General features: G+C 59.0%; 1 protein-coding gene across 1 annotated transcript in view; it reads left to right on the forward strand.

Moving 5' to 3' along the window:
• Window positions 1-14,895, forward strand: part of OSBPL2 (oxysterol binding protein like 2) — a 36,289-nt gene extending 21,394 nt beyond the window's left edge. The window contains exons 5-14 of the mRNA XM_047745258.1: window positions 27-161; window positions 686-783; window positions 3,806-3,988; window positions 5,355-5,462; window positions 6,050-6,139; window positions 8,087-8,210; window positions 9,548-9,676; window positions 10,724-10,847; window positions 11,747-11,837; window positions 13,588-14,895. Coding sequence (XP_047601214.1) covers window positions 27-161; window positions 686-783; window positions 3,806-3,988; window positions 5,355-5,462; window positions 6,050-6,139; window positions 8,087-8,210; window positions 9,548-9,676; window positions 10,724-10,847; window positions 11,747-11,837; window positions 13,588-13,690 — 1,185 coding nt within the window. The 3' untranslated portion in view covers window positions 13,691-14,895. The remainder of the gene's footprint in view (window positions 1-26; window positions 162-685; window positions 784-3,805; window positions 3,989-5,354; window positions 5,463-6,049; window positions 6,140-8,086; window positions 8,211-9,547; window positions 9,677-10,723; window positions 10,848-11,746; window positions 11,838-13,587) is intronic.
• Window positions 14,896-22,870: the final 7,975 nt, after the last annotated feature.

Genomic DNA, 22,870 nt, shown 5'->3' on the forward strand with positions numbered 1-22,870 from the left:
AGTGACGGGTCTCCCGCCCCTTGTAGGAGCTGTCCAAGATCACCATGCCCATCGCCTTCAACGAGCCCCTGAGTTTCCTGCAGCGGCTCACGGAGTACATGGAGCACGTGTACCTTGTCCGCAGCGCCTGCCGCCGGCCCCAGGCCCTGGAGAGGATGCAGGTAGGTGCTGGGCTCCTTTCAGGGGGCGCCGGCATGGAGCGTGTGGGCCGGACTGACACCATCTGATCGGCCACATCGTGGTGGGGACCAGGCACCTCAGCTGGGGGGCGTCGGGGGGGATGAGCCCATGTGGCCCACACTGACTTTTGGGGGCCATCCTGCTCAGCGGCTCCGGCGTCTGTCCCAGGGCCTGATCTCCGTGGGTGGCGGTGGGCCCTGTACCTCGGCTCCTCCTGGGTCTTTTTGGGACTGGCACCCAGTGTGCGTGTGGGTATACTAGCTGGACTGACCAGCTGGGCTGCTGGGCCTCTGGGCTGGGCGGGGCTGGGGCGGGGAAGCCGCGCACTGTTCCTGCCTGTGTGGCTTTGAGGAAGTGTCCGTGATAAAGGCATTTCTCCGGAAGTTCTGTAACCTCCAAACACGTGACAAGCAGGAGACTGGGGCCGCCAGTGCGTCCTGCCACTGGGGAGCTGTGCATGCGCCCCCCGCCCCCCCCAGCTCACTGCCATGTGCGTTGCCCCCAGTGCGTGGCAGCCTTTGCGGTGTCTGCGGTGGCTTCCCAGTGGGAGAGGACCGGCAAGCCCTTCAACCCCCTCCTGGGAGAGACTTACGAGCTGATCAGGTAAGGACTCAGGCTGTTGGGGTCGCCAGGGCTGGGGACGCAGAGGGACGAAGCTGCTGGAGGGCGGCTGGCGCTGGCGAGTGCAGTGGCCACAGCCTCCCGAGGCCGGTGAGGGGCCGAGACCCTTCCGGGCGGAGTTTGTTTCGGGCAGCTCCCCAGCTTCTGACCCGGTCTCCGAGGCCTGTGCGGTCCAGGGCCGGCCTTGCCTGTGGCAGTCCTGCTGGGGTCCCGGGAGGGTGAGCTGGGCCTGTTGGGGGGTGCTCTGCTGACCCCGCTGCCCACCCAGGCACACGTGTGAAAGCTGAGGGCAATGTTGTCTTTGCCGCCAGATCAGCTGGGGAAGGACAAGTTGTCCAGCCCCGGCCGTGGCTCTGGGAGTGTGAGGGTGAGTGTGCGTGTGCGGCTTCGGCCGCGTGAGCGTGGGTGTGCACAGCCCTGTGGGGCCGTTTGGAGATGATGGGGATAATTTTTATTCTGTCTCTCCCCGGGTTCTGGGGAGAGTTTATTGGAATGTTTTATCAAATAAAAGTCGGTTTTGATTATAAGAGTATGTTCCGTGTAGAAAACGTGTGAGACGAGTTTGGCCTGATCCTGTCAAGTTCGCATTTGGCTGGGCCTCCTCGTGTGTGTGTGTGTGTGTGTGTGTCATGTGGTGTGCTTGCGGTAACTCCTATCGCCTGCCACTTTGCATCGTGCCGTCCTCGTGTCCCCACGATGTGACCAGCTTGTGCGGAGTCATGCTGCCGTGTATCGTGTCTGAGGCGTGTCATGGTGTGCCTGGCGTTGCTGCTTTCTGTCATGAAGCCGTGTGCGTTGTGTGGTCCCCGGCGTCTTGGTTTCAGAGTCCTTCAGGTTGTGCTCCCTGGGCTCCTTGTTGCCCTTAGTACCGTGTGCTATCGCCGACGGCGTGTTCTTCCAGGGGGAGTAAGTGGCTGCGGGGACCGGGCACGCTGGTCTGCTTGAGTCCGCGCTGTGGGCGTGTGCCGGGGCAAGTGGCAGCCCTGGTCTCTGACGGCCGTGGCAGAGTCGTCACCCGCAGCCACACAGGCGGGCCCGCACCTCTTCATGGCAGTCACTCAGCAGTCGGGGAAGCGACCCAAGTGTCTAGTGTTCGGCACTTGCCTGTCTCTGGCTGCCCTGGGCGGGCCTGCTGCTGACCCCGCGGCGTGGCCCCCACCGCCTGCTGCTGGCCCCGGGGCAGCGGCCTCTTTTCTGAGGGACCGACGGGCTGGCGGGCACCGAGTGCTTGGGTGCCTGCTCTCCCTCAAGGGGGCTGGCGGGTCAAGGCCCGGTGCTGCCGCGGGTGTGCTCGCGGCCACAGCAGTCGGCGGGAGACCCTGCGTGAAGCTGGCAAGTCCCTGCTTCCTCAGGTCAGAAGTGGGGAGCCGAGGCCCGCGTGAGGGAGCCTTTCGTCCTCCGCCACATGGAGGTTCTTTCTTCTCTAGACCCTCCTCCCCCGGAGCAACAGCTCCCCCGGAGCAACAGCCCCTCCCCCGGAGCAACAGCCCCTCCCCCGGAGCAACAACCCCCCCCCGGAGCAACAACCCCCCCCCCCGGAGCAACAACCCCCCCCCCGGAGCAACAGCTGCCCCGGAGCAACAACCCCCCCCCGGAGCAACAACCCCCCCCCCGGAGCAACAGCTGCCCCGGAGCAACAACCCCCCCCGGAGCAACAACCCCCCCCCGGAGCAACAGCCCCCCCCCCCGGAGCAACAACCCCCCCCCCCCGGAGCAACAACCCCCCCCCCCCGGAGCAACAGCTGCCCCGGAGCAACAACCCCCCCCGGAGCAACAACCCCCCCCCCGGAGCAACAGCCCCCCCGGAGCAACAACCCCCCCGGAGCAACAGCTGCCCCTGCGGTCGGGCCGTGGGGGCGGAGTTCAGGGTTCTGGCCTTGTCTAGCTCTGAGCAGGCGGCGGGCCCTCTCGTTTATTCAGAAGCACCATTAACGTATCTTGACAAGAGAAATGAAACATGATCCAGAAGGAGCTCCAGACAAGCCGCGCAGCTTGAGGTCTGTGAGCAGCCCCGGTGCCGGACGCGGGGACACCTGCACGTCCGTCTTTCCCAGGACCTTTGTTCGGGGCTTGAGCCAGGTTCCACCGACAGAGAAACGAGCCTTCCCAGCCTTGCAGGTGCCACGCGTGTCCCGGCCTGGTGTCCAGGTCACTGCTGTGGGCAGGGCCCTGAGGGGTCGTCCTGCGCGAGGAACTACGCCCGTGAACCAAGTCGTGCTCTGTGTCTTTTTCCCTACAGACGGCTCCCCTAGAGCCCAAAATAGCACTTTCCTTTCTTAGACAAGTGTTCATTTTGTAAATTACATACCTTGGTAGGCAACCTTTTAAAATCTAATTTTTCAGCTTTCCTTCCTCTGTAATGATTGGAAATTCTGATTCCAGTTAAGTTAGTAATTATGTGGTTTAGCTTTTATAATTTTTAATGACTACGGCTGTAGGTGTATTCACAGTTCCGGAACAATTAAAAACTGACATTTTTATTGAAAAAGAGCGTGTACTGAGAATCCTGTTTCCTGGCCAGGAGTGTCTTGGGCATCAGACATTCCATCCGGAAACTTCCAGGAGCCTGAGGAGAAGCTAGAGAAGAAGCCCTGAGGCACACACCGTCCCTTGAGGACTGAGACGGTGGTTTGACTTTGGGGCCTCTATGTCCCTGGTGCCAGGAGACACAGTTGGACCCGCGTGTGCTGGGGGGGCACGGGCAGAGGGTCAGGAAGAGACCCTCCACACTCTTCCTTGCTCCGTGTGGCGTTCAGATGCGCCCCAGAGGCATGGCAGACGCACGTGCAAGTGTGCGCACGCGTGAGGGAGCGTTCGGCCATGTGTGCGGTCAGTGAGCAGGGCTGGGCGCCCCTCGGGGGCCACGGAGCGCACTTGCACCTCTCCCGGTGCCCCTCCCGCCGGGCCAGGGGCTGCAGGGCTCCCCGCGACGGGTGCCAAGCCGGCCCTGGGGGGCGTTTGCGGTCTCTAATATGGCTCTCTCCCCTCTTATTTTTGTGCCCAGGGAGGATTTGGGATTCAGATTCATATCTGAACAGGTCAGCCACCACCCCCCCATTAGTGCGTTTTACTCAGAAGGCCTCAATCAGGACTTCCTGTTTCACGGCTCCATCTACCCGAAGCTCAAGTTCTGGGGCAAGAGCGTGGAGGCTGAGCCTCAGGGCACCATCACGCTGGAGCTGCTCAAGTGAGTGCGGCGGCCGAGCCCCACGGAAGTGCACACTCCTCCTCCCGGGGGGGTGCGGGGTGTCACAGCCTTTCCCCGTTCAGCCCTTTCCAACCGCAGCAGCCCCTTTAAGGGGGAGCTCCCCAGACCCCTCCCGGGACGGATACAGCTCACATGCCTGTGTGCTGCGCGCCTCATGTGATCGGGGCCACTCTTGTTGCTGCCGGTGCTAGCTCTCCCCAAACGTTTGAGCCTCCAGCCACCACTGTTGCCCTCTCACATGGTTCCAGAGGGCCAGGGCTGGGGAGCCGTGAGTGGCAGAAGCCGTGGTGTCTTTTATGACCTCATCTCAGGAGGGAGCGATCCTAACCTTAAACCCCTGTTGGTCAGCTTGAGGGCAGGAGAGAGACACAGGCTGAATCCGGGAGGTTGGGAACATCGAGGGGCATCCTGGAGTCTGCCCATGCACCTGTTAAATCTCCATCCCAGCCCCTCCCCCCCAGGGCAGTGTTGGGCAGACACCTTGCAAACCGAAAACTGAGTCCTCAGTGATCACCCAGATGTCACCGCACCATCCACGATGGTCCGGGCCACGGCAGGCCTCTGGTTCTCAGAGGGTTGGTCCTGCTCCCCGTAGCCTGCTGTCAGGAAGCATTTGGTGTCATTTCTGCTTCATGCTGGCCCCGCCCAGCCCAGATGGGGGCCACGGAATACCAGTGCCTGAGCCCCGTGCACCTCTGGGCCCAGTGGGGACACCCCGTTTTCTGGGAAGCTTGCCGGTCTTTGCTTTCATGGGGTGAGGCGTGCAGAACTGAAACGTGGCAAACCATATCGATGGGTGCATTTTTGTCCCCCCGGAAGTCTGAGGGATCCAGATGCTGGTCCTGGATGCTTCTGCTCTGGGCTGGTCTCTGCCCTTGAGCGTGGCCCTTTCACACGGCCTCCCTCGAGACTCGGGTCTCATGCTCGCTGGGGCTCTCTCCCTGGGCCCGGCCATTCGGGGAGGCGGAGGAGTGCGCACAAAGGTGTTGGGAGGTTGTCCCAGCGGCCGCGCGCACCCCAGCACCCCTGCCGTGGAGCAGCTCCCGCCTGGGCTGTCGCTGCAGGTCCCAGGACCTGGGCGTCTCTGTCTGGGAGGCCTCCTGCCCCTCATTATCTGGCCTCTCAGCAGAAAGCTTTGTTGATGCTACAAAGGAAAGCAGAAGCGAATTTCAAACAAATGCTAAATAAATCGCCACTGTTGGAGGGAGTTCAAAGCCACATTCTGCTCTCGTACAGGTTTTAAGGCAATTATGGTTTAATTCCGTCTGGTATCTTGCGTTTTAGGCCGTGCAGTGTCTGTCGCTTTGCCGGCCTCTGACTTCCTTGTTTCTGGCCTGTTTCACAGACACGGGGAAGCCTACACCTGGACCAACCCCACCTGCTGCGTGCACAACGTGCTGGTCGGGAAGCTCTGGATAGAGCAGTACGGCACGGTGGAGATCGTGAACCACAGGTGCCGGCGCCCGCAGGAACACGCGCGTGCGGCGTCCTCCAGGGGGCGCTTCCGCACGGCTCCCCGAAGCCTGTCCGTGGGGGCCGGGCCCAGTGGAGCTGGTGTGGCGCTGGTCGGCGCTGGGCGCTGGTCGGCGCTGGTATCGGCTCCAGTACCCCTTGTTGCTTCCCGTTTTGGTGTTAGTCATGAGCATGAATTTATTTTGAAATTGTAAACCTCAGCGGAGAATGGTGTGATTCCCAGAGGACAAAGTCACAACCACCCTCCCACACTTCCTGCCGTCCTTGCCTTCTCCCTAGAGCACAGGACCTATTGGCTTCCTTTGCCAGCAGCTTTATGGGGACCAGAGTTTGCAGACCGTAAAGTTTGCCCATTTAGAGTGGGAACTTCAGTGGTTTTTGGTGTATTTACTGAAGTGTGCAGCCGTCACCCCAGGCGGCGCTGGGACCTTACCTCCAGCGCAGCGAGCTCCCCCACACCCGTGTGCCATCACCCCCCGCTGCTGCCCCTGCCGCCTCTCTGTCCCCGTCCACCTCTCCCGCCCATCTCCCATCAACAACAGAGGCCTGTGTTTGTTTTCTCCGCAGAACCGGAGATAAGTGTGTGCTTCACTTTAAACCCTGTGGATTGTTCGGAAAAGAACTTCACAGAGTGGAGGGCCACATTCAAGACAAGAAGTAGGTCTGCGCACGGACGGTTCAGGCGCGTTACCTTGTTAGTGACACAGTGACACCGGGACATCCGCTCTCAGTAGAACAGACGAGGACTCCTTTTGGTTAGAAAAGACAGGTCCTTACTGAGTCCGCAGGGAGACGAAGGATTAGTTGGAAGTATCGCCTCTGGGTGGCAAGAGAGAGAGTGGGGTCTGTCCATCCCTCTCTGGGGGAGGAAAGATCTCTGTCTGTTCTCCTTGGATAGAAATGGACGTGTGAGCACGGAGAGCTACTTCTGTGGTTTTGCGACCAGAACCGAGGTTGGAAATGTGAGCGCGTGTGTCCCCGTCTCTGGCCGTGCCTGCTGCAGGCCATGGGCACAGCCGGGACCCCCACCAGTGTGACTGGCTTGCTCCATCCAGTCGATGAGGGAGGGACGTTTAAAGTCTTTGTGAGAGAGAAACGGTCAGGAGGTCACGACGCATTTTCTGGGGTCTTTGCTCCTTGGGTTACCTTATGTCTTTGGTCTCAAATTTCTCATTTTTTTCTCACAATAAGGAATTCGGGCTTCATATAATGTCATGGATTTCCTGTCTGCTTCCAAAGCTATACGTTTTCTTTTGTTCTTTTCTTTTTAAAAGTAGGTTCTGTGCCCAGTGTGGGCTTGAACTCACTGCCCTGAGGTCAAGGGTCACCTGCTCTACTGACTGAGCCAGCCAGGGGCCCCTGCACGTTTCTAATTAGAAACAGGTCTCCCCCGTAAAGCAGTGGGAGCTTCTTTTCCTTCCTGCTCTTGGGTACCAGGAAGTTACCTGTTCAAACGGCCTGTGAGATGCTTTTAGGCTTTGGGCTGTGACCACCTCGCCCCTCGATGTAAGTCAGGATTCAGCCCGCGGACTTGGAGGACGCAGTCGTCTTTGTGACAAGAGTGCCAGCGGCGCCCGAGCAGCTTCTCCCTGAGGCAGAAACAACCCGGGAGGAGACCGGGCTCGGGGTGCGCGGCTGTGGGAGCGGAGTCTGTGCCACACCTCGGGGCCACGCTCACCAGCCATTAGGGGCTGCTAGCCCTGTTCTGATTTTCTGGTTTTCTGTCCCAAATTGGGGTGAGCTCTTCCCTCTTGGCGACAGACCGTGTCGGCCAAAGTGTCTGTTAAGCGATGACTGGCCGAGTGTCCCCCCGCCAGGCCCCGCGTCCCAGCTTTCCAGGCTGAGCCCGAGACGGGGGCCTCCCAGGATGTCGAGCGCCTGCCACAGTAGCATTTCCAGGAGCGCGTGGCCACTGTGCCCCGCCCCGCGGGAGGATGCAGAAAAGAAACACACACACAGTCCAGCTCTGTCGGTGTTTCTTTTGGAATCGGCAGAGTGCTCGGGTGGTTGCTCTGGACAGTCCCCAGAGATTGTCATCCGTGAAGCAAGTAGAGCAAGTGGCAGCGCGGGCATCTGATTTGCAGTTGTGAAGACAAAGCACGCAGCGTCCACGGAGACTGAAGGGCTGTTGAAGTGACTTCTAGGAAAGGGGGAGGACACCGTGCATGGAAGTTGGTGCATGTCAGGGCGGTGACCCGACAGGCCCACAGGCTTCTGGGGTACCCGACGCCCCGTTTCTTATCTTCTCCTGGCGGCAGGGCCCTGGCAGCCCCCCTTCGGGGCTATGTGTCCTCATCTTCTTTGTTGAGTTGGCAAATCAGGCCTTTGTAGGGACCCTAAAAGGCAGATTTTCCTTGTTGCACTTAGGTCCAGAGAGGTCCTAAGATTTACGAGGAGGCAGGTCAGAATGGGCGTTTATTCCGTGGCCGAGATTCAGGTGCTGCACGTTTAGATGAATGGTTCAGGATTAAAATTCCTTTCGACGGGATGCTCGGCTGGCTCCGTGGGAAGAGCACATGACTCTTGACATTGGGGTTGCAAGTTGGGTATAGAGATTACTAAAACGATAAACTAGAAAAAAATAAAAATTTCTTTTGACTATAGCAAGAAGAAGCTCTTCATTATCTACGGGAAATGGACAGAGTGCTTGTGGGGCGTTGACCCTGCTGCGTACGAGTCGTTCAGGAAACGGGAGAGGAGAGGTGACCTGCCGAGCAAGACGCAGCCGGTAAGGCGCTGCTCCCCTCGAGGGGTGGTCCCCGGGGTGGGGGTGGGGGACAGGGCTTCCGGCTGCTGGCGCCCAGTGCTGGGAATCAGACTTCCGTCCGCGGGCTGGCTGCTTGTCCAGATGCTGTGTGGGGCTCGGGCTCGTCTGTGTGCGGGTTGTGCACAGGCTGCGTTATCAGATGGCCTGGGGTTCCTTGGTGCCACCACGTCCCCCTAAGCCTGGCAGAGTGCACAGGCACCCGTGTTTCTCTCTGGCGACCCTGCGGTCTGCATACTTGTTTGTGACCTGCCAGCTCGCTGACGCTTGTTCTCCGAGACCCTGTTGAGGCACCCAGAGAGTGTCGCGCCTGTGTTTTCAGTTCAGGGTATGTCCCACAGTCGCAGTGTTTTCGCCACAGGGCTTCCCCGGGAGCTCTGGGATTCTGGTCCCCTCGGGCCTAGTTACTCGAGCCTCAGACTAGAAAGTTCAAAAGAGGCGTCCGATGTTGCAAGGTAAGAAGTCACGGGCCAGACCCAGAGTGTTCAGTATTTCTCTCCCGAAGGTGCTGGGCCTTCCCCAGGGCGTCAGCATCTGGCTGTGTGGCCTTCTTCTGACCGTGCTCTTGACTTCTGAAAAAAGGAAAGTTCCATTTAAAGAACGTGGAGACTTAGCTTAGCTCCGCTGTCCTTTGGGTGACCTAGAGGTGAGAGGGAGTTCTACGTGAACACTCATCCCTAAGCTGCCTTTCCCGAACTTTCTGGTAGCAAACCCCGTGGCCTGCGGCCAGCAATACCTCACCCTGTCGGGGTCGGCTGGGGGTTCCTGAGGCCCCTGTGTCGTAGTCCGGCATTCTGGAGCAGCTGCGTGGGGTCCACTTCTCTCTCCGGGCCCCGCTGAGTTTGCAAAGTAAGGTCGTCGTTGCATGTTCTTCTGCTGAGGTGCTCTCCAGCTGGGGCTCAGTGTGGAAGTGCTGAGGCGCCGTGAAACCCCAGGTGCGAGCCAGTTCTTGACTGCGGGCCGGGCTGCGGGGTGAGGGGACTGCCTCCAGCCCACGAGCGCCTCCCTTAGCTCGAACCGGACCCGCTGTTTGGGAAGGCCTGGCCCCTGCAGCGGTGAGCAGACTCGAGCAGACTCGCGGGCGATGCTTGGAGCTGGGCGGGCTTCTCCCCCCAGGAAGGCCCTGCCTTGCTGCTGGTTCCCTGCCCTCTCTCGGGGGATCCCCGGCAAAGAGACCACGACCGCGTCTTCTCCTCGCTGGCGAGCCCGTCTCGCTCTGCCCAGGGCTGCTGCTGGCTGGACGGTTGCTCACGCAGAGCTGTCCCTCCGGGCCGGCCGTCCCAAGGTGTTCTGTGTTTCAGGATGACGGCTCCCAGAAAGCCGAAGGTGACGTGGCGGACGCCGTGCCCGAGGTTCAGGAGACGGTCCAGGTCATTCCTGGCAGCAAGCTACTCTGGAGGGTCAACACTCGGCCCCCCAACTCTGCCCAGGTTCGTACGTCCCCCTGCAGGTCTGGGACTTTCTGTGCCCCTGAACCCTGGCGAGGCCCCTCAGTTGTTCCCTGGGGCTGTGCACACGCCGCCTCAGGCCGTTGTCCCGGAGCTCAGGGGCCCTCTGTCCCCCGGTCGGACCGTGCTGCAGAGTGAGCCTGTGGGCGCCCCTGGCCCTCCCGGAGCCCCCGCCAAGGCCAGGCCTGAGGCGAAGGCCATGCTCTGCCCACATGTTGTGCAGGCGTGCCGTGCCCCAGCTCGCGCCGTGCGTGACCCCGTCTGCTCTGATGACCTGCGGCCACGGGGGCCTGAAGGTGCTTCAGGGTTGGTCTGGGGCGGTTTTTCTCACTTATCAATTTAGAGGCTTAAATGCATTTTGGTGTGTGTTCTTCATTTATGTTACGTATAGTGAGGTCATACTGTGTCCAATAACGTACCATATATAAAGTAACTGTATAGTAAATGTAATAACATGCAGTAAGTTTACTTTAATATCTACTGCTAATTATCTTGTTCACGTGTAAATTGTACATAACATATTACATGGTTTCTTATCGTATTTCTTGTCCTGTTAACGTGGCAGAACATGTGTACGTAAGTGAAAGGAAACCAAACACCCCCTTGTGTACCTGTTACCTCGCCGGCTAGGGTTTGCTCTCATCAGGATGTGAACAGTATGATGGAATGAAAAAAAGGCTTATGTATTTTGAGGGAATTCCTCTTTTAAAATAGCGCCCATTTCTCCGTCCTTGGGCTCAGTCTGTGTGGAGCTGCCTGCCAGACACTGGGTGCGCCCCGGGCCCAGGAACGGAGCCGGAGTGGGGGGTGGCCGCTGCTCCTGCCTCTGACCCCTGTGTCTAAGGCCATGCCGGGGCCTTCTCCGTACCTGTGGGGAGCAGGGGCACGTGTGTGGCTCTCAGGCCGCACCTGGGCGGGGGATCAGTGGGGCAGCGGGTGACCCTCCACTGCTCCCATGGCTTCGAGCTGTGAGCCGTCCACAGAGGCCAGGGCTGTTCAGAGCAACGGCGCCTGTGCCTCTTTCCCCAGATGTACAATTTCACCAGTTTCACTGTCAGCCTCAACGAGCTGCAGAGCGGCATGGAGAAGACGCTGCCCCCCACGGACTGCCGCTTGCGCCCTGACATCCGCGGCATGGAGAACGGTGACATGGGTGCGCACGCGGGCTGGGGGGAGGGGCACACGGGCCGCAGGTGCACAGAGAGGGACGCGCAGGACAGTGCGTCTCGTGCTCTCTCCGTGCTGGAAGAGTTCTAAGGAGGCTAGCTAATCGCAGGCTGATCGTTTTGCAAATACAATACAATTAAATGACAGGAAAAAGGCAATGAAACAGAATGCGTGCGAACTACAAGACTCCCAGGCTTTGCTAGGGTCAGCAGACATTAGGGTGGCCTTCCAAAGAGGGCACGTTTGTTCATTAAAAGTAGGCCCCTGTCCCAGGCTCGGCCTCTCATGTACTGTGGACACGTCCGTGTGACAAGGGAGCTGGCCGCAGGCTCCCTCCCTTGCTGCCTCGGTCAGGTCAGCAGCCCATGACTCCGCGAGGGCTGTCCGAAGTGGCCCTGGGATTTGTGTACACAGTTGGCATTCAGTGGAGAGACTGCTCAGGGTGGGCTGGCCGACGTGCAGACCCCTCTCTCGAGAACCAGCCTCTAAGCTCACAGTCGCGACCAGGCAGCGGCCCTCGGGCTCCCGCGTGGCAGCTGAGCCATGGGCCGGGTCCGTGGGAAGCGGCTCCTGCTGTCCCTGCCCTGTGGGTCAGGTTGCCCGTGAGCCTCACCGCACCCCTGCGTGGTGCCGTTTCACAGGCTGTGCAGCATGCCCGTGTGGTGCGGGCACACAACCTGCCCCTCGCTGTGGCCCCACTGGTGTCCGGGCGCCACCGTGCGCTCATGACGGAGTTTGGTTTACCAATGACATTTCTGGCCGGCGTGACTGTTGGTCTCAGGTCTGGGGTTGGGGGCATCCCAGTGTCTGCTTCCTTTAGCACTCTGCTCTGCTTGAGGTCGGCTGGAAGCTTCACCGTCAGTGCTGTCGTGTGCTTGGCCCCAGATCTGGCGAGCCAGGAGAAGGAGCGGCTGGAGGAGAAGCAGAGGGAGGCCCGGAGAGAGCGAGCCAAACAGGAGGCTGAGTGGCAGACAAGGTGAGGCCTCGGTGGCTGGGAGGGGGTAGTGGTGAAGGCTCCATGTGCCCCTGGGGCTGAGCAGAAACTCTCCTGGGGCCCCATTAGCGTTGGGGCCCACAGGGCAGACGGGCCCGCGGTTCAGGCACAGGTCACCTCAGACCCGGGCTCGCGGTCCTGCCCGCAGCATGTCTGACCCCGAGCGCTCTGCTCAGATAGGGCACGTTTTAGAAGGAAACGTAGTCTGAACCAAGCCATTAGCAGGAGGCAGGCCCAGCTTTCGGACGGGCAGCGCCGTGGAAGAAGCCGTGTGCTGAGCCGTCACCCCGCGGCCCCGCGGCTTGCTTGGCTGCTCTTCTCCACGCCACCTGCCACGTGGCACAGGTGGCCTGAGGGGATGCGGGGGGTGGGGCATGGTGCCCCGTGAGTCCCGGGGCACCCGTCGGCCAGGACACACCTGTGCTCAGACCAGGTGACAGAGACACAGAAAGACAGCGGACGCTGCCCCGCGGGCTGCCGCCTGCTTCTCCCTGTGGAATCATGGGGACTTGCGGTTTGTCACTTGTCAGGGGCAAGGGGAGAATGACCTGCACCATGAGGGCTCAGTGAGGTAAGTGCTGTGACGCTTAAGCATAACGAGAAACGTGGGTCTGTTCACGCGCGACCCCACAGCCGTGTTGAGGCGGCCGCGCGCTGTTGGCTCCGTTCCTTCCCATCACGCTTCAGACTCCGGGATGGGAGCCTCCAGCCACGGTCACGTGACCGACATTCCTACAGCGGACTCCTTGTGCTTGGGCTCCCGGTTTGATTTAATACCATGCTTTCAGGAGTTTGATATTTGGAATTGGCTTCCTTCCAGAAAAAGCTTAAAAAGAGTTAACCTTATTTCATTGTTTTTCTCTAAGTAGTTGATTTTAAAAGTACATTGTGGTGGTAATGATATTTCGTCCTAAGATGGTGACTTCTACCCTGTGAGCCCCCACACCCGCTCTGCAGTGACTTACAGGCATCCTCTGTTGTCATGTTGTGCAACAGAAGTAGAGGTGGCCCAGGGGGTTGGGGGAGGGGCGCAGGGGTGGGCAGGAGGGGGCTGCGGGGGCAGAGGAGGGACGGGGACGGCAGAGGTATGGGGGCGGAGTAAGGAGGGGTGCAGGGGGAGGAGATGGGGGGCTGCAGGAGTGGGAACACAGTGGGGGTGCAGTGCCATGGAATGGGGTGGGGCTTGGGGGAGAGGGGTGGGGGTCATGGGGTGGGGGGGTGGGGTTATGGGAGGGCTGCAGGTGCGGGCGCTCGGTGGGGGGGGTGGGGATGGTCAGGATGGTGGATGGCACAGGGGCACAGGTGCCCCACGGGAGCCAGTGTGGTCTTCCTAGGGCGCATAGCTTAAAACGTGGCCCGGTGGTGGCCACTGTCGTCCCTCTGCCCTCAGGCTCTCCCCTCCACCCGCTGGCCCTCCCCTCCGCACGGCCCGACACAGGGTCCGCGGGAAGGCGCAGCAGTGCGCGCTCCCATCCTGAGAGGTGCAGGCCCCGCGGAGCAGACGTCAGTCTTCTCTGCCGCTGGCGCAGCATGTTTTCTATTAAATCCTTGGGCTTTGGCTGGCGAACCCCAGGCTTGTTTGTAGGGGACCGCGTCCGTGCCAGTGAAGGCGTGATTAGGTGTTCTCAACTGAAGTCGCCGCCCGGGCCGCTGCCCTGGGGGGCTGCGTCCTCAGGGCGGGGGAGCACGGCCCTGACTGCGCGCGCCTCCCGAGCCCTCGTCTGTGTTGCAGGTGGTTCCACCAGGGCAGCAACCCGCACACGGGGACGCCCGACTGGTTGTACACCGGGGGTTACTTTGAGCGGAATTTCTCCCGCTGCCCAGATATCTACTGAGGGCTGGAGCGGCCGCGGCACCGGAGGCTGGACTGCGCCAAGAGGCCTCCCGGAGCTCCGGCCGCAGCAGAGACCGGCTTCTCCAGCGACCGCGCCCGCAGCGGCACCACCGTCCCTGCTGGGGGTTTTATTCTAATTAACTTTCGATTTTGCCAAACATTCTGCTACTGTCGCAGCCTCTGTAAAACTTCACTTGGGCTCATCATGTTCCCGTCGAGGGTGGAAAAGGGAAACCCTTTGCAGTTCCTCCGCCGATGGGACCTGGCTGGGCTGTGTCGCTGACTGCACGCACCCTCTTCCCTGTAAAGTTTGTAACTAAAGCCCGTGACCGGGAGCGACTCCCATAGTCGTAAATCCCTTCACAGTCCTCCTCGTCACGCGCAGGGCTTCCGGGACTGTCGGACGTGAACCAGTAACAGGGAAGATGGATCTGAAAGTCCTTGGAAGAGCTTTACCCAGGCCAGGAATGACAGTAGTGCGGGAGTGGGCGTTGTCAAAGCAGCAGATTGAATGAAATGAAAAGTTGTCAGATTCTGTATTTTTTACCAATCTTCGATAATGTAAAATTACTTTTAAAATATTTAAGTTAAAACTACTGGAATAGTATTTTGCTGAAGAGCATATGCATTAATCCCCAATCCTCTGTCCGAGAGGAAGCATTACCCTGACACTCTGGGTCGGCCGGAAACTCGAGGGTTGTCGACCAAACTCCCCGGGCCGCTCCCAGCGGGGAAGGGAACCCTGCCTCTGCCCTCGTCCGCTCCTCTTGTCACCAGGGCATCCTCGTCAGCGCGGGCCACACTGCATCACAGAGCCAGTGTCCCGGCCTGCAGCGTCTTGTCCACGCCTGCGACCATTCGTGTCCCCGTCTGCCCAGCATGTGCGTTCAGACGCGGGCGAGTCCCAGCGGGCGGGCGCCGCAGGAGGGTCCAGAGCAGCCTGTAATTAAAATTATTTAACAAAAACTAAGTGTCCATTTAGCAAACATCTTTTCAAGTGACTGTGGCCTTTCTGTAGAAATGTCACCGCCACAGGGCACAGCAGAGCTCCGAGCGGAAGGCCTTCCGCCGAGTGCACACGCACACTTGCACACTCAGGCACACGCGGTCGCATGTAGGGAGTGGCGGGTTCTCGGGAGAGGGTGTCGTCACTGTGTGTCCAGGCTTCAACATCACATTTGTAATTAAAACACTTTTAAAAGCGAATACTTGTCCTGACGGCTTGATTTTGTGCCTTTGGACACTGGAAGGCCCAGCGTGGGGAGGAGCCGAGAGCGATCCGCTGCCCGCGGAGGGGAGCGGGCGGCTGGCGCAGGCTCACAGGGGCGCTATTCCGAGAGGAGACTTGGGCATGAAGAGACTTTGGCTGTCTGAGTGGGGGACCCTGTGTGCCTGTGGCTGGGGGAGCCGGGCTTGTTACCCACGGGCAAGCGCAAGCTGAAAGTGTCTAAGGGCACAACCCCAGGACACATTTAGAATGACAGGATTGAGGGCATTTGAGCTACGTGTTCTGGATGAATCCGTTTCTCGCGGCCACCAGTCACTGGCCAGCAAGGTTTGGGCTTTTGTTTTTAAACAATTTATTTATTTGACAGACAGAGATCACAAGTAGGCAGAGAGGCAGGCAGGGGGGGGAAAGCAGCCTTTCCACTGAGCAGAGAGCCCGATGTGGGGCCGATCCCAAGACCCTGAGATCATGACCTAAGCGGAAGGCAGAGGCTCAACCCACTGCGCCACCCGGGCGCCCCAAGGTTTGGGCGTTTAAGTTGGCCGGCAAGGACGGGTTCGGGGGCTCATTGCATGGGCCAGGCCTGTGCACTGGAGGAGGGGCAGGACGGCCGGCGCCAGGGCCTAGTGTGTCTGCGGTCCCTGGTCCCTTGGCTTACAGATTTTAACCTGCCGTTTCTGCAGATGCTGATATGTAAACTTACAGCTTCTGCTTTGTCTCCCCTGATAATCTTGGATGTCAGATATTGGTCTGTCGTGGAGTTTTTTGGTAGAAAATGCGTTTAAAAACACAAGCACCTGGTGCTGGTGCAGTTGGCCTGTGTGGACTGTGACGGCTGCCTCGGCCCTGTGACGTCCTTGTGGCTTTGCCGTGTGGGCCCAGGAGCTTTTTAGAGTTGTTTTGTAGCTTAGAATGTCCCTGGGGAATGAAAAGTAGAGCGTGCTTTCCCCAAAGAACCTGAAATTTGGGTTTGTTCCCCTTTGAAGTTTGGGTTCCGTTACGTGGCCCTGGACTCTGTGCATTTATCGGGCCCCGAGAGTTCGCTCTGGACAGACAGACGCCGTCTTGGAGTTTGTCTTGTGTATAATACGGACTAATGTCCTGGGGCCCCGGCTCTGACCAGACTTCACAGGCCACCTCATGTTGGGGTCAGTCCTGTCTGGGGCGCGGAGCCAGCACGAGTCTGCCCTGGAGCAGCCCTGGTGTGAGTGTGGCCCGTGCCCGGGAGGAGGCTGTGGAGAAGCAGGTCAGGGGCGTCACCGCAGTAGACCACGCCAGGCTGCCACAGATGCTGAAGCCCAAGCACTCTCGTCTCCACACGGGCGGACTTGGGATGCGAAGGTCCAAGGGCCCCTTCTCCGCAGACGCGGTGTTCCAGGAGGGTCTTGGCTGCCCGAGATGTCGGCAAATGGAGGTCGAGGGGCCACGGGCAGGGCGCCTCCAGGGAGCAGCGCTGAGCGCCTCCTCGGCCTCACGGCCCCTTCCGACCCCACCCGCAAAGCTCATGATGCCTGTGCTTGTGGGAGGGGCTGCCCCCAGACCTGCCACACATGCGATCTGGTGTGGGGGACCCTTTGGCAGACCCAGCGGGCCTGGTGCTCGGAGAGAGATCAGGTGCAGCCTGGCAGCCTCTGGGAGCCCCGGGCAGGCCCAGGGCCTGAGGCGCTGGCCTGGTGTCTGACGGAGCCTGGAGCCCACCCACTGGGAGGCGTTTACAGTGAATGCAGAGGACACGCCACCTGCCTGCGGGTCCTTGTTGGAACCACAGGGTCAGGAAATCAGAGCAGGACAAGAGAAACACCAGGAGGCTCCCCGAGATCTAGCCAGCCCTCTGGGCAGCCTTGGCCAGAAGCTGCTTCTGAGAACACTGGCTCTTCGAGAAGTGCTCCCCAAGAGGGATGGTGATTGACTGGCTTTGCCAGTCTCCAGTATCCACAGGAAGCACGGAGGATGGCGGCACTGGGACGCTTCCTAGCCCAGAAGCACCAGTAACCCTTCCCCTTGGGACACCCTTCCCCTAGCAGGGGAGAAGGGCAGGGTCAGGAAGAGCTGTGTCCCACTAGGGAGGGTGGGCCCGGGGCAAAGTTCAGTTAGTACAGCGCTCTCCCCATCCAGTTTCTCTGTCTCAGCATCCAGACTTTCAAGCGTCTTCTAAAGGACTTTCTTGGGGGCGACTGGGGGGCTCCGTCATAGCGTCTGCCTTTGGCTCAGGTCATGATCCTAGGGTCCTGGGATCGAGCCCCACATCGGGCTCCTTGTTTCACGGGGAGTCTGCTTCTCCCTCTGCCACTCCCCTGGCTGGTGCTCCTGCTTGCGTGCGCCTTCTCTCTCTCTCTCTGTTAAATAAATAAATGAATAAATAAATAAATTTTTAAAAAGATTTTATTTATTTATTCGACACAGGCAGAGAGGCAGGCAGAGAGAGGGGGAAGCAGGCTCCCTGCCGAGCAGGTCTCAGGACCCTGAGACCCTGAGACCATGACCTGAGCTGAAGGCAGAGGCCCTAACCCACTGAACCACCCAGGCGCCCCTAAAATATTTTTTTAAATGGGACTTTCTTGGGTCTGCAGTGGGTACAAAGATTGGGGTCCCTCCTCAGGATGAGTCATGCTGGGCTTGGCTGGCTGCTGCATTCTCCGTGTGCGGGCTCTGCCACGTGAGAGCAGCGCGTCAGGTGTCTCTTGCTGGGGGTTTACTGGACAGTCAGCCCAGTGGTCGCACAGCTGGTTTGCCTCTTTGACAAGCAAATTGCCCCAAGTCACACGGTCAGTAAAGGGCCGCGTGATCTCTGCAGGGGCCAACAGCATGGACACCGGTCCCCCTTCCTGGTGAGCGCGTGCGTGGCCGGCTTTCAGCACTGTTTATCCTGTCAGCGTAGCATGAAAATATCAGGCGAGAATGCATGCTCGTGAGATGCATTTATTTTTGTAATATGTGACAAGCGGCAGTACCCGTCTTGTAAACAGAATCAACCACTCCTGGATTGTTTGGGGGGGGAGACCGGTACAGGTCTGCGAAGGTCAGTGTTAAACCCTAGCTCCAAATACAGATTTCTTTGAAAATGGGTTGTACTGATATTTGTTTGGCACTGAACAATTTTTCATTGTCTCGGCTGTCCTGGCCTCTCTGGAAAGGGCTGCAGATGGGCTATGGACGAGTCCCATGCACCGATGCCAGAGGTTTGGACTGTGTGTTCTGTAGGATTGGCCCAGCAAATGGAATGTTCCAGAAAACTGCTTGTCATGGTGGAGAGGAGATTCAGGGACACCTGTGACACTACCAGGCGGGCCACTGGACGGGTGAAGGGGTCTGTGTTCTCTGAGCGGTAGGGAGCTCTGAGTGACCATCTCTCTTCTGTCCTGGGGATCAGAGCCCATTGCTGAAAGCAACGAAATGCCCAGAGCACAGTGGTGGTCTGACTCGAGGGTCTTTGCTTCCTGGCCCCTGTCTGAGGCACCCAGCAGCCGCATACTTTCCAGGAGTGCGAGCTGAGTGGAGACAGTCCTCTGGATAGCCACGGTGGCTCTGGTCAGAGGGACAGATGGCCCCTGAGATGCTTATGCCCTTGGGATGCCCAGGTGCCTAGATAAGGGTCCCCTACAGGCTGCGGTGTCCGATGACTGGGATCATGGAGCACTCAGCACTGCCAGAGCCAGTACCTACTGTCTTGGGTGCTTAATCCCCACAATTCCCTCAGTCCAACCAGTGGAGGAGGAAAAGGGAGTGCAGGAAGGTGGGCTTGCCCTAGATTTCACAGCAGGTAACCGGAGAAAGTGGGATCTAACCCTAACTTCTACTGAAGGTCACCCCGTGTGCACTTGACAAAATCCATATTGTCTCATAGTCACCAGCAACATACAGGATCAGATGACAAGGGTGTCAAGACCATTCAAGGGGGAAAGGACAGTCTTTTCAATAAATAGTGCTGGGAAAGTTGGACCCCTACCTCACACCCTCTACAAAATTAGACCTGAATGTCACACCCAAAACCATAAAATTTTTATTTTTTTAATTTATTTTTTAAAATATTTCATTATCTGAGGACAAATTGGTGGGGCAGAGGGAGAAGCAGACTCCCCACTGAGCAGGGACCCTGATGTGGGGCTTGATCCCAGGACCCTGGGATCATGACCTGAGCCAAAGGCAGATGCCCAGCGACTGAGCCACCCAGGCACCCCAACCATAAAACTTGTAGAAGAAAGCATAGGGGACAAGCTTAGTGACGTAGGACTTGGCAGTGATTTCTTGGGTAGAACATTGAAGGCACAGGTAACAACAGAAAACAAATTGGACAAGATGGAAACTTAATGTTTGTGGATCAGACAGTAACATCAGGTAAAAATGCAACCCACAGAATGGGAAAAAATATAGACAAACACGACATCTGCCAGGAGAATGACATCCAGAATATACAGAGAATTTCTCAAAGTAAGCAAACAAAAACCTGATCCAAAAACAGGCAGAGGACCCTGTGCACAGAAGATGCACAAAGGGCCAGTAAGTCCGCGAGAAGGCGCCCAGCCCCGCGAATCCCTTGGCAAATGCAAACCAGAGCTCAGCCCAGGAGGCATGCGGCGGCGGCGGCGGCGGCGGCGGGCGACAGGCCTGCACCGAGCGTTGGCGAGACTGCACAGGTCGGGCCGGAACGGGCTGCTGCTGGGAATCCAGAGCGGGGCAGCTGTTGTGGAGACAGGATCGCAGCTCCGGAGAACGTTACCAACAGCGTCACCAGAGGATCCGGAAATCCCACTGCGCTGAGGTCCCGGAGCGATGTTTGCCGGCCGACGCTGACTGCAGTGTTCCCCACCACTGCTGAGCCACGGGGGCCGCCCGTGTCTGCCCGGGGATGGACGGATGAACACCACATGCTCTGCGCGAGCCGGGGTGGGGGGACCCAGACACCTGCTGCCACGTGGACGGACCTTGAGGACGCCCCGCTCAGCGAGACAAGCCCATCACGGAAAGACAAAGACTGCAGGACTTCCATCGACGTCACATACTAGGGTCGTCAGAGTAGGATGGCGGCGACGGGGACCGGGGGGGGGCAGGGGGGCGTTGGTGTCTCGAAAGGTGATAGGACACTGATGTGGCACAGCATCGTTGAGTGTATTTCCGTCACTGAACGGCTCACTGAGGGTTAAGATGGTGAATTTTATGTCATGTGTATCCTACCACCATAAAAAAAATTGGAAAGAAGTGGTCAGGGCTTGCCAGGGAGGAGAGAGGGATGGACAGGAGGAGGGCAGGGGACTACCAGCGGTGAGACCACTCCATGTGACACTATGATGGTGGGTCTGCATCATGCGTTAGTCCAAACGCACAGGTGGTGTGCAGGGAGGCCATTGGCGACACTGCGTGTCCTTGAGGGTCTGTGGATTGTCACACAGGCGCCCACCGGCGGGGATGCTGACAGCAGGAGGAAGTGCGTGCGGAGGGTTACATGGGAACTCTCAGTACTTCCTGCTCACCTTGGGACTAAACCTACAATTCCCTCTGAAAAAAAAAAGGATCGTTAAAAGGAAAGAAAGACGATTGTGGGAACCCCGCTGCCGAACCGTGCTGTCGTGGGGCCGCCACGGCCTCAGCACTTAGTCCTGTCACGCTCCCTTCTCGGGGTTCCTGCCCTTCTCATCAGTGTGTTTTAATTTGCGTTTCTCTTATGAAGAATGGCGTGGGCTCTCTTCTCCTGTGCCTCTTGCTGGATATACCCCTTTGGTGATGTGTCCAGGCACCACAGTCCCCATGCCCTGCCCACCCCTTGTGCGGGAGCCATCGGGCCGCCAACCCCGCTGCCTTGTCCCCCACAGCACCCCACAGTCAGGGGCGGGCACACCCAGGGGCCTTGGCCACGCTCGTCTGCCTGCGGCCACTGTCCTTCCTGCACACGAGCCGTGGAACCAGCCTCAGACACACCCCCAGCTCGAGGAAAGGAAGTGCTCCGGTGAGCCCCTCGAGGCCACGGGCTGGAGGGAACCATGCTCTTCCGGGTCACAACATTGGTTTCCCTGCGGCCTCCTGTGGCCAATTCTTAACTTTTCCTGACTCTTCCCGCCCGCTGGCCCGTGTTCAGGCAGCCTTTGTTGTCTTTGGTTTCCTTGAGTGTCACCAGCAGGGCACTTGCTGTCATGGGCTCAGGGCCATGCCCCTCTCCCATGTGGTCTCTGGGGCCCCGGGGAGCTCGTGTGTGTGGTTTGCTCTGTTGGTATTTACTAGGAAATGAAATGAAGTGGAAGTATTTGCTAGTTAAAAAGTAAAAAGCTTATTATCAACAAACATTTTTAAATGAAAAACAGCTACGTTTTCGAAAACAAAGCAAAATTGGTGAGTCTTTAGATCACAAAACAATGGATACAGAAGTGGTTTTCCTTCAGGGGCACCTGGGTGCCTGGCTCTTGATTTTGACTCACATCCTGATTGCGGGGTCCTGGGATCGAGCCCTACATCAGGCTCCCACTCAGCGGGGAATCGGGGAATCTGCTGGAGATCCTCTCCCTGTCCCTCCTCCTGCCTGTGCTCACTCTCTCTAAAATAAAAAATCTTAAAAAAAAAAAAAGTGGCTGTACCTGAGACCATTATACAGAACGTCATGGAAGGGTTCAGGTGAACGCACCAGACTCACCTGCATCAACGTGAATAAATCTTCGAAACAAAACCACCTTCCACTTTGATACTTTTTGTGAAAAGCTTAACAAAGTTGACACACAGGTGACAAATTGTCAGGCAGCATGGTGCAGAGTGGCCTTGCTTTTGGAGGGGTCTCTGGTGCGGGGTGGGAGGGCCCAGGGCTCTGGGTGGGTGTGCCCCGTGTGGTTACTGTGTCACAGCAGAGCACAGGGTGGAAATGGAGGGCATCCGGTCCTTGTGAACATCGAGTTTGGGCTTGATGGACAGTGGCCTCTTCTATTCCATTCTGAGCACACACATCAGCCTCTGGGAACAACACACACAGAGGGAATGTGGGGGGCAGCCACCAGCACTCATCACGGGAGAACGGGGGACCCCCAGGGGAGAATGGGGGGGGAGTAGGGAGACCTGCCTAGGGGACAATGAGGGGCAGTCATGCCAGCACTGTCATCACAGAGGAACAGCCCCCCCCCCCCCCGGAAAGAATGGGAAGAATAGGGAGACTCCCAGGGGGAGAATGGGTGAATATGGGGACCCCAAGAGGAGAATGGAGGGAGTAGGAAGAACCCCCCCAGGGGAGAATGGGGGGCAGCCATGCCAGCACTGTCATCACAGGGGAATGGGGGACCCCCAGGGGAGGATAGAGGGAATGGGGGACCCCAAGAGGAGAATGGGGGGAGTAGGGAGACCCCCCAGAATGGGGACAGTCATGCCAGCACTGGGGAATGGGGGGAACCCAAGAGAAGAAAGGGGGAATAAGGAGACTCCCGAAGGGAGAATGGGAGACCCCGGGGAGACTGGGGAATGAAGGGACCCCAAAAGGAGAATGGGGAAGTAGGGAACCCCCCACCGGGGAGAATGGGGGCAGCCACGCCAGCACTGTCACGGGGGGAACAGGGAGGCAGCGCGGCGTCTCCGTCGCCCCCCAGACGACCACCGCTGGTGTCTTGGGCGCTGACTCCTGGACCCCCACGTCCAGGGCTGTGATTCGGCGACACATCCCTGGGCTCGAGAAGTCGGCCCTCCCCAGCCCCAGCGTCCTAGATCCCCTGACGTGCGGGCTGTTTCCCGCATGTCTTGGGACCTGGCGTGTCGCTCTGGCCGTGAATCTGCGACAGCCCCTCCCGCCCCGCAGGTGCAGCAGCTCTCCCGCGACGGCGGGGGTGTGCACTCCAACGCCCCCCGGCTCGGTCGGCGCCCGCCGCGCTGTTCCGGACGCCGCCGCCAGGGGCCGCCGCCGCGCCCCTATGACACAGCAACAATAGGAGCCGCTCTGGCCCGCGCGCCGCCCGCCCGCACTTCCGCCGGAAGGGAACGCGAGTGCGGGGC

This window comes from Lutra lutra, chromosome 9 (assembly GCF_902655055.1).
Source record: "Lutra lutra chromosome 9, mLutLut1.2, whole genome shotgun sequence".
Taxonomy (NCBI): domain Eukaryota; kingdom Metazoa; phylum Chordata; class Mammalia; order Carnivora; family Mustelidae; genus Lutra; species Lutra lutra.